This window comes from Gallinula chloropus, assembly GCF_964237585.1.
Source record: "Gallinula chloropus genome assembly, chromosome: 1".
NCBI lineage: Eukaryota > Metazoa > Chordata > Aves > Gruiformes > Rallidae > Gallinula > Gallinula chloropus.
The window spans coordinates 188,907,580-188,918,313 of NC_140085.1; the positions used below are offsets into that span (position 1 = coordinate 188,907,580).

General features: G+C 56.9%; 1 protein-coding gene across 1 annotated transcript; it reads right to left on the minus strand.

Annotated features, from left to right (window-relative positions):
* Nucleotides 1–5,968: 5,968 nt before the first annotated feature.
* On the minus strand, nucleotides 5,969–10,192 carry LOC311191533 (dnaJ homolog subfamily B member 13-like; the record flags this gene model as incomplete). The annotated part of the gene is made up of 8 exons (XM_084263744.1): nucleotides 5,969–6,122; nucleotides 6,814–6,890; nucleotides 6,988–7,101; nucleotides 7,285–7,398; nucleotides 8,627–8,784; nucleotides 9,289–9,450; nucleotides 9,734–9,837; nucleotides 10,125–10,192. The coding sequence occupies 8 exons, from the start codon at nucleotides 10,190–10,192 to the stop codon at nucleotides 5,969–5,971; spliced, it is 951 nt and encodes a 316-aa protein (XP_084119870.1).
* Between the last annotated feature and the right edge of the window lie 542 nt (nucleotides 10,193–10,734).

Below are 10,734 nucleotides of genomic sequence, written 5' to 3' on the forward strand. Positions count from 1 at the left end.
CCCGACCCAAGGCCAGGACCCTGCACTTGTCCTTGTGGAACTTCATGAGGTTCCCCTGGGCCCACTTCTCCAGGTCCCTCCGCATGGCATCCCGTCCTTCCAGCGTGATAACCTCATGTTCCACAGGAGAGGATTGGGGTGGGAGGGGGGAACGGGGAAGGCAGAATTTCTCTCGTGAGAAGCCGCGTGGGGGTGGGGAAGGTGCTCTTCAGGAGTGAGAGGCTGCTCTGATGCTGCCTCCATGGAACAAAGCTATGAAAAAGAAAAGAAAAAGGCATTTGGGGGGGCTGGAAAGGACAGGCTGCCCACGGCATCTCCCGGGGGGCAGAAACTTTGAGGGCATCTCCTTGGGAGCTGGGTACAGGGGCTGCCAGCCAAAAATCACAACTGGCACAGGACTCCGAGTTGAGGGTGATGCCTTGAAAAGCAGGAATCAAAACTCCCCAGCCTTGGTGGCTGTTCAGCAGGTATTCTTTATGGCGGTGCTGGGCACACAGGGGATCACATGTGTTTTCCTGCTTCACTGAGTCCTCCCCTGCAGCCTTGTCCAGCCTTGGCTGCTCCTCTCCAAGACACCGGGGACACAGCCTGGGCTTCAGCAGACTCATCTGGCCAAGCACCTTCTTCCTATTGGTTGGAGGGAGGGATCCCCAAGTGGGATCACACTGCAGGCTCCCCTTGCAGCCCCTTGCCACAGGACCAGAGACGCCTGTAGCTCCTTGTAGCACTCTCGCTCCACGCTGCACAGAGTGTGGATGACCTCGAGGACCAGCTACTCCTTGTCCATGTCCATGGCTGGGTGTCTGCTAGGAGAAGGCTCCATGTCCGTGCTGCTCATGGCCTGTCCCAGACCTGTCCATGGCCCTGCTCTTGGTCAGTCTCCAGTGGCAGATCCAGTGGGAAGTCTTGGTGAAGGGCTGGCCCTGGCTCTGTCCCCAGTCCCTCAGGATCTTGATGGGTCTGGAGGGCTGGCGATGGCTTGAGAGCTTCCAGCTCCTCCATGGCACCGGGCCAGGGCTCGGGGAAGGAGTAGCGGGCCTTGGTGAAAGCCCATCTGAGAGAGATGTGAAGAGAGAGACAGCGGCATCCCGACCGCTGTGGAGGGAACACGGTGCTGGGGTGTGAGACTCATCTAGAGGTCAGCCTTGCTTCAGGGCCTCTGGGTCGAGCCTCGGGGCTTCAGGGCCTATCTCCACTGCAGCCCCTGAGACGCTGCTCAGCATTCGGGGGCCTGGGTGAGGGTCCCCTGTGGGTGCTGCTGGCCCCGTTCCGAGCCCACCCACATCCCCAGGCACCAGCACACCCACTGGGATACCAGCCACCTCCACCCCACTTTTTGGGGTGCCAGCGGTGCCTGAGGCCAGCTTGTGCTCGCAGGGGTTGGGCACTAAGGGGCTCGCACCCAAACCAGGGGAGGGAGGGAGGAAGGGATAGAGGGAAAGGTTGGGGGATGGATGGATGGATGGATGGATGGATGGATGGATGGATGGATGGATGGATGGATGGATGGATGGACCACAGCATTAGGAACAGAAAAATATTTATTGCTCCAACATTGCAGATGGGGGGTGACCCAGGGGATTCCCAGCCACAAAGCCAGAGGCAGATCAGGAGCTGGGAAACGTGTTCTTCGCCTTGTTCTTCGCAGTGTCACCCCCAGGCCTTGTGAAGCACACGTAGAGAGGCTGGCAGCAGCTCAGGTGGTTCTGCTTACAAGACATGCACACTGGTTATGCCAGTCTCTCAATTATTGCTAGTAGAATGCATAGCTGATTTCAGGGATGTCTTAGCTGTTTGGTGGAAGCAGGTTGACCTCCTAAGGTTCAAGTCCTCTTAAAGTAGAATCATAGACTCATCAAATGATAGAATGGTCTGGGTTGGAAAGGACCAAGAGTGGGAAGCACTTCACCACGGATCATGAAGTTCCAACCCCCTGCCACAGGCAGGCCCACCAACCTCCAGGACTGTATCTACAAGGCCCCACCCAACCTGGCCTTGAACACTTCCAGGGATGGGGCACCCACCACCTCTCTGGGCTGCCTGTTCCAGCCCCTCACCACTTTCTCTGTAAAAAACTTCCCCCTAATATCCAACCTAACCCTTCCCTTCTTCAGCTTCACTCCATCCCCCTTGGCCTGATGGTGAGATGTGCAAGGGAGAGAAAGAGGAGGACCCAAGCTGTAACTGTCTGTTGTTGAGGAGCAAGACCTTAGAGTTAGAAATGTGATGCTCAGGAGTTACCAACGTGCAAACTGCACTGTAGAATTTACTGGGAAGGGAAGGGACCGTAGATGGCAGTCTCTGTAGATCTCTCTTTTCAGCACTCTTCAGTGCTGGTCTCAGGGTTTAGAAAAGCTGGAAAAGATAGAGAAGTGTGAAAGCATGAGGAGAGGTCTTGAGAACCTTTCCCTTAACCGAGTTTGTAGCTGGTGAAGAGGTGAGGGCCTGTGTTAGGTTTTTAAACTCCTGAGTGATCTGCAGAAGGTGAAGAGGAAAAGATTTGCTGTTCCTTTCAGGTAGAATGTGTCATCTAATACATTTTCAGGTGACATGTCCACAAGAAATGCCTTGGGAAGTCCTAATGGCAAGAACTTGAAGGTGTAGAAAGCTCTTGTGGATTTTAAAGATTGTTAGACCATTTAGTAGATGAAAAGACACCGGAGGCTGTTAAAGGCCTCTTGGTCAGCAGGTGCCTGAGCCTGCAGGCTATCAAAGCTGGGAGAGTATCTGTCAGGCGTTGCCGTACGTGTTTGCATTTTTCTTCTCACCCATCCTCCACTGATCTCTGAGGACAGGTCGCTAGGTGGGAAAATCCTGCTGGAGCAACGGTCTTACATTTGCCATGAAGGAATGAAGGTGCTTTGATTTCCACCCTTGCTTTTGTTACCCCGATTGTCGGCTCGTCCTGATGGTGATGCCTTGAGAAGCAGGAATCAAAACTCCCCAGGCTTGGGAGAGTGGGGAAATGCCAATGGTCCTAAAGAAAGGACTTGAGGTAGACACATTAGTGAAACAGTAATTTATTATACATTCTTGCAAGTGCTGGTGACCTAGCAAAGTAGGCACAGCTTTGGTCAGTTTGTAGCACTTTTATACCACATCCTTATGCAAATATCATTAGGTTACCTGATACACGTATACATATTCATAACCTGTCCTGCTTTGTATTAAAATGAGTTCCAAGAAGTGATTTCCATCAACTCCTCCCCACTGCGCCTGCGCACTGCTGTTTGATGGTGGTTGTTGAGGGTCGTGGGCACGAAGTCAGATGGCTCCTCTTCCTCACCGCAAGTAACCTTCGGTCTTGCGCAGACTCAGTTACCCCTTGACTCTGATCCCAACTCCAAGTTGGGTTTCAGCAGGTTTTGTGTACCTTCAAGGACAAGGGGGAGCTTGAACTAGTTACAATGAAATGCTTTGCCTGCATTTGTGACCCATTAGAGACAAGCACGGAATTCATGAACAGATAAGGAGGAGGGGGGTACTGGAACTTGTCAAAGAAGTCATTTTATTTCCACAGAGCACATAGTCCTTGAGTGTGTAAGTTACTTAAAATATGGTATTAGGCTCAAACTTATGTCCCACTTGGTGTTTCTTCTTTATCAGTGAGGCAGAGTCGTTCAAGGGAGGCATTGTTTATAGGAGGTCACCACTGTGGCACTTCAAGCTATTCCTTAACCCTTTACAAGTGTCTTAATGCAACATTTCAGCAATGTGGAGACATAAGTCCACAGCTTTCCCACCCCATCACCCATTACTTAGCAAATTAAGCTTTAGGTGGGTCTCCAGGCCTGGTCAAAACCGGCTGGAGTCTTCTTTTTTTTGTCATGCACCATCATCATGGTGGAAATACTGGGTTCACTGGATTCACGTATGCGTGAGCTTCCTTTCTACAGCACTCTAGCCAGGCAGCAGGGACAATGTCCTTGCTATGGCTATAGTGGTGTGTTGTTCCCCTGCTATTAGACTTTCAGGTCATCACAGCCTACCCAACATGTGCGGTTTCACCTCCCGCAGCAACCAGAGAGGTGGGTGTTGCTGAGACTGAGAGGTCTCTTCAAACTCAGATAGTTGGTTTAGAAAGAATCAAGGTTTTCCTGTTCTGTTATCGCTTTCCTTCTAGGCAGAGGCCCCATGCTTCTTGTCGCAGGGTTGCAGATGCCGTGGCGATGTGTGAACGATGCCGCACGATAAAATTCTATGCACTGTGAGGAGCTCTTGTTGTTTTGGTTTTGGTTTTGGTTGTGGCTGGTTTCTATTGTTGTTACAGCTGTGTACACCAATAAAGTTCAGTTTTGTTCAGTTACCAAGAGTTTCTATATATCCTAAATTCTTCTGCAGAAAATACAATAACCCTTTTCAATTTGCAAAAGCAACATTTCCCAGCGTTTTCCACAGTGATTCCTGTTATTCCTGCCTGCTGCTTCCAATAAACTGCCCCTATGGGGCCTGGTCACAGCAGAGCTTGGGGCTCCTGTGCCTCTCATGGGGGTTTAGAGGTGTTCTCCCAACCCTGGGTGTGCCCCTGGGAATGGCCAAGGGAAAGGGGATGACTGGGGAGAGGCGGGGAGGGGAGAGGCAGGGAGGTGAGGGAAGGGGAGGGAAGGGGAAGGGGAAGGGGAAGGGGAAGGGGAAGGGGAAGGGGAAGGGAAGAGGGAAGGGGAAGAGGGAAGGGGAAGGGAAAAAGGAAAAACATTGCAGCCAGAGGTGCAAGTCCCTGGCCAGACTTGCCACATGTGGGCGCAAAGAGCGACTGCCCCCCACTCCAGGTGGGAGGCACCCCCACTGCCCTTAGAAGAGACCAGTCACCTGAAGTGGGCTGTGCAGCCTTGATGCCACAGCGATGGCCACACCCAGCCCAGCCCCCTGCCTCTCTGTGTCCTTGCACAGGGTCTGCTCTGTGTCTGCTCCTGGGACACCCCAATCCTGTGTCAGACCCCCCGCCCCAGCCCTCCACTCTCCCTGTGGAGCACCCTGTCCCCTCCAGCTGCCTTGGGGAGTCCCCCAATTCTCTCCTAACTGCCCTGCCCCGCCAGCCCCAAGTGGGGTTCTAGGGGTTTCCAGGCCTCACCCACACCCCTCATCCCTTCAGGTGGGGACCCCAACCTCCATCCCTGCCTCCTGTGGGGGCCGTGGCACCTGCAGCAGACAGCCCCCACCCCTCTCTCCACCCCAAGACTGAGTTGTCACCCCCCGCCGTGTCCATGGACAGGGAGAACCAGGGAGCAGGCACCCCAAAAACCATTGCTGCCTCCTCCCCCCATGGAGGTGGTTAAGTTGAGCTCAGGGCAGGATGGGGACGGTGGCAGCTGCAGCGCCTTGGCCCTGCTCCAACATGGGGGAGGGGGGAGGGGGCGGACCCTGAGGCTTTCTACAAGGGGTTTGCCACCCTTGTCCATCCTCTTCCAAAACGCAGCTGCTGCTGGAGTGGAGGAAGATGGGACAGGACATCCTGAGCCCAGACACTCTGGAAGGTTCCTGCTGCTCAGGTCCTGGAGCCTTGTGACATTCCTCACCTATGAGCAGCTGAAATGGGGCCCAATGGCCATGGGCAGGGGGTCCCCTCCTGAGCCCAACGCCTGAGGCCATCGCCACCATCCTGGAGGCACCTCAGGGATCACATCTGCCAGAGCCCAACCGTTGTCATGGCTACAGCGAGGCTTGGAGTAAATCTTTTCCCCTACCCCCCAGTACTCCCCTTGCCACCCCCGCACGCCCAAACCCTCCCTGTCCTCATGCATGAGCTGTGCTGGGAGTACTGCAAGCCCCCCTGCTCCCCCCCTCCCCACAAGAATCCTCCATCACCCTCTGGGTTGCTGCAGGCTGGCACCATGTTGGGAAAACAAGGTGGAGCTGAGAGACGGGAGAAACAGCCTCAAGGATCCCAGGGCTGCACCCAGCTCTGGCCTGTGACAGTGCTGGCTCCAGCACTTTATCGGTGAGAGGGGAAGGGGAAGGACATTGTCCCCTAGGAGAGGAGAGCCCTTTGCAAGAGCAGTTTCTGCTCAGCTGTAAGGTTCTTGGGAAAGCAGATGTTGAAGTAGATGAGGAGGTCGCCCTTGCGCCTGGGGTTGTGGAGCAGCGGCATCCCCTCCCCTGGCACCACCTTGCAGTACTTGGGGCTGCAAAGCAAAGGAAGGGGCTGAGGAGCCACAGGACAATCCTGGCCTGGAGCCCACAGCCACGTGTCACGGCACAGAGCCCCATGCACGCTTCTCAGGGGGTTTCTGGAGGTCACTTTGCTCCTCCAGCTTCAACTGACGGCCCGTCCTCCTCCAGCCTCACAGCCCCACGTCCCGTGCCCTGTGGGCTCTACCACCCAGCCCTCACCTCACTGCCTTTCCCACCTTTTTCCAGGTCAATCCTGAGGTCATGACACTAAGCTGGGAGGAAGTGTTGATCAGCCTTAGGGTAGGGAGGCTCTTCAGAGGGATCTGAACAGGCTGGAGTGCTGCACATGGGACAGAACAACCCCGAGCAGTGCTACAGGCTGGGGGAGACTGTCTGGAGAGCTGTCAGGCAGAGAAGGACCTGGGGGTGGTGGGTGACTGACCATGAGCCAGCAGTGTGCCCGGGTGGCCAGTCAGAAATAGGCAACCAGGCTGGGGAAGGGGCTGGAGGGCAAATCCTCTGAGGAGCGGCTGAGGGAGCTGGAGAAGAGGAGGCTGAGGCTTAAAGGGCTTTTCCAACCCTGTGACTCTGTGAGTCTGTGATTCTTCCCGAGCGCCTGTTCATCTCCTTGGCCACCGAGCTCTGCAGAAAGGCCCCATCTGGCCACCCAGCCCAGCCATCCATCTGCCCAGCAGCACTTACTCCACAATGTCGTTGATGGGGATGTTGAGCAGCCGCCCGTCCAGCGTCTTCACGTCCACCGTGCAGCCGATGAGGGCCTGCAAGGCACAGGAGTGGGACTCAGAGCTGCACCTGCAGCCCCAGAGGGAAAGCAGAGGTTTGGGCTTGGCCCCGTTGCCTCCCTTGGCTCTTTACCTTTCCCAAGGTGATGGTGCTGACATAGGTGAGGTTGTCGTTGACTCTTTGAAACCTCGGGTGGAGTTTCTCTTGGACAACAAAGGTGATGTCAGATGGGATGATGTTTGGGCCCTAAAATTAAGGGGAGAAAAACCCAAACTGAAAAGACACCTGGGGATGGTTTGCTAGAAACCAAATGGTTTTCTATCAGGACCAGGGAATTGTGCTGGGAGCCATGTGACAAAGTGCCCATGGCCTGGAGAGATGGTTGGTCCTGAGGAAACCCGGCCCAGAACTTCCCACCATGACCATTACCTGGTCTCCTTCCTTCTCAAAGGTGATGCGAGTGCCCCGCTTCCACCCCGGCTGCACCTCGATCGTCAGGATTTTCTCTCTCACGGTGCTTGTCTGACCATCTTCATTCATCACCTGGGGGAGATGAGGGGATCAGAAGAGCTGGCTCAGAGAATCACAGACTGGGTTGGCTTGGAAGGGACCTCCAATTCCCCCCCCAGTGCCTCCCTGCCACGGGCAGGGACACCCCCACCAGCACAGCGTGCCCCAGGCCCCATCCAACCTGGCCTTGAACCCTGAGACGCAGCCAGGGGCAGCCCCAGCTTCTCCAGGCACCCTGTGCCAGGGCCTCCCCCCTCCCTGGGAAGGATTTCTGCCCCCCAGCCCATCTCCAGCTGCCCTCTTGCAGCTCAAGGCCATTTCCCTGGGCCCGGCCCTCCCTGCCCTGGGCACCAGCCCCTCTCCAGCTCTCCTTGAGGGATGGGAAGGGGCTGGGAGCTCTCCCCAGAAGCAGCCTTCTCTCCTCCAGGCTCAGCCAGCCCAGCTCTCCCAGCCTGGCTCCAGAGCAGAGGGGCTCAAGCTCTCCCATCATCTCTGGGGCTCCTGGGGACTGGCTCCCACAGCTCCATGTCCTCCTTGTCCTGGGGACCCCCAAACACAGGGGCAGAATCCCCCTTTCCCAGCCCTGCTGGTCCTGCTGCTGGGGATGCAGCACAGGACAGGGGGGGCTTTCTGGGCTGCCAGCGCACAGTGACAGGTCATGGCCAGTTTCTCACCCACTGGTGCCCCCAAGTCCTGCTCCTCAGGGCTGTGACACCCTGAGGGACAGCACGGAGAGGGGGTCACAGCTGCTCTGCTCATCCAGCTGCGTTCAAGCCGGTGCAGAGGAGAGTGAGGGTGGCTCCAACTCCACAGCATGGCAGGGACAAATGGAGTCAGACTGAGCAGGAGACACTCAGGGCTGGAACCAGGAGATGGTGACAGCAGGAAGAGGGATACAGATTGCTGACAGCATGAAGGAGATGCAGCCCCAAGGGAAAATGAGTCTGTGGTTGCCCAGGTAATGCTGTGTCCCCTCTCCAAAATAAGCCCCTTGTTCCCATCAGCTTTTACATCATCCCCTCCTGCTGATTTCCCCATCTCCAGCCAGAGGAGGAGGGTACCAGCTCAGATCCTTCCAGCATCTGTGCTCAGTCTGGTTCAGATTCCTCTCTGTGGCACAGCACAGATGCGGAGTGCCGGGGTCTGCCAAGCCCCCTGAGCAGGACCAGCTCTAAAACCTCAGGTTCTGCCACCAAAACATCCTACAGCCAGAGTCCAGACCCAAATTCCTCCCCCTGCTGAGCTCCCCACCTCCACCCACCCTACGGGAGATCTTAATCTTCTTGGTGCAGCCATGGAAAAGGTCTTCAAGGGAGAGGTAGAGATCCCGCACGATCGGGGGGTCTTGCTTCATCGCTCCTCTTCCTCGCAGCCCTCCGAAGGGCAGGATCAGCTCCGAGCCATCCTTGTCAAAGAACTCTGGGTGAGTGAGCAGAGCAGGGGGTCACCTCACTCTGACCAGAGGTCGGGGAGTCCCCTGGGGTCTCCTTATCACGGAGCACCCCAAGGATGCCAGGCAAACAGGAACCTCTCATCTCCTTCTGCTTGTGACCACATTCCCGCTCCAGCTGAAGTGGTCTTTCCCTAGGAGTGTGTTTATTTTGAATCCCAGGACCTCCTGAGCTGGAAGGGACCCATAAGGCCCATCGAGTCCAACCCCTGGCTCCACACAGGTCAAGTCAGAGCACCCCAGGATGTGGTTGCCCCTCCTGGCTGCTTGCACATGCTGCTGGTTCAAGGGTAACTTGCTATCAACCAAGACTCCCCCAAACCCCTCTCAGCACGACTGGCCTCCAGTGTCTCATCCCCCAGCCTGGGTGTGCAGCCAGAGTCACCCCTTCCCAGGGGCAGAATGCAGCACTTGCCCCTGTTAAACTTCACAGCCACATGCTCATGTGTTAGGAGAGTGTCACCCCCACCTACCTGCAAAGGGGTTGTCTCCACCAAAGAACTCCCTGAAGACTTTGTCAGGGTTGTTGTGAAACACGTAGCCCACGCTCCAGGGGTTCTCGTCCCCAAACTCCAAGGGGATGCCACCTTTGAGACCCTCTTCTCCATACTTGTCGTAGATCCCTTTCTTCATGGCTTAGGGAACAAGGAGGAGTCAGCACCGGCCATGGTCTCCCACAGCAGGGGAAGAGCCTGAGATCCAGGCTGTGATCGGGAAGAGGCTGGAGAAGGGCTTCCATCCCTCTCCAAGTGGGATGGCAGCAGGAAGAGCTGCCAGCTGCTGGGGCTCAAGGGCTGATGCCACCTCCATAGGGTGCTAATGACAGGGGGCTTAGACCTCTGGCCGGAGCAGAGGCGTCTCACTGCCAGGCCCACCCCCCCCCCCAGACCCAGGGGCAGGGACTGTCCCCACACTTACGGTCGCTGAGCACATCATAGGCCTCTGCCAGCTGCCTGAACCTCTCCGGTGCCCAGGGCTCCTTGCATTTGAATGGATGATTCTCTAAGGCCAGTTTCCGATAGCTATGGAGGGGAAAAGAAGGGAAAAGCCAGCCTTGCAGCCAGCCAGCCCTGGGGGGGCGGGGACGCGGGGACAGGACACCCCCAGCCCCGGCTGCTCCCTCCCTCCTTCTCCCAGGATTTGTGGCCCTGCCGCTTCTCCCAGGCCCCTCCCTCCTCCCCACCTCCCACTTCAGGGCCCTGCTGCGGAGACACACGGGGCTTCCCCCATCCCCAACACCCCCGTCCCGCACCCCCCCAGCGCCGGCCGGCCTTGGGGCTCCCCTCTCCGCCAGGCCGCAGCCCCTCACGCCTTCTTGATGTCGGCGTCCGCGGCCCCCCGCTCCAGGCCCAGCACGGCGTAGTAGTTCTGCCCCATGGCGTCCCGTTGCCATGGAGCCCGGCGCTTCCGGGCCGCGCAGGGCAGCACGGCAGGGGCAGTTCTGCCCTCCCGCCCCGGGCCCCGCCTCGCCCGCGGGTTCCTTCTATTTCCTTTTAAAAACACTTTGGCTTTTTAAAATGAGTTTTCCTGGAGCTCCTGGAGAGAGTCCAGAGGAGGGAGGCACACGGAGAGGATGAAAGGCCTGGAGCATCTCCCCTCCGAGGAAAGGCTGAGTGAGCTGGGGCTGTTCAGCCTGGAGAGAAGCAGCCTGAGAGGGGATCTGATCAATGGGTATCAATATCTGAAGGGTGGGACACAGGGGGACATGGCCAGCCTCTTCTCATTGTCTGTGGGGACAGGACAAGGGGCGATGGCCTCAAGTTGGAGCACAGGGAGTTCCACACCAATCTGGGGAAGAGCTTCTTCCCAGTGAGGGTGAGGGAGCCCTGGGACAGGCTGCCCAGGGGGGTGTGCAGTCTCCTTCTCTGGAGATATTCCAGCCCCGTCTGGACGCCGACCTGTGCGACCTGTCCTAGGGA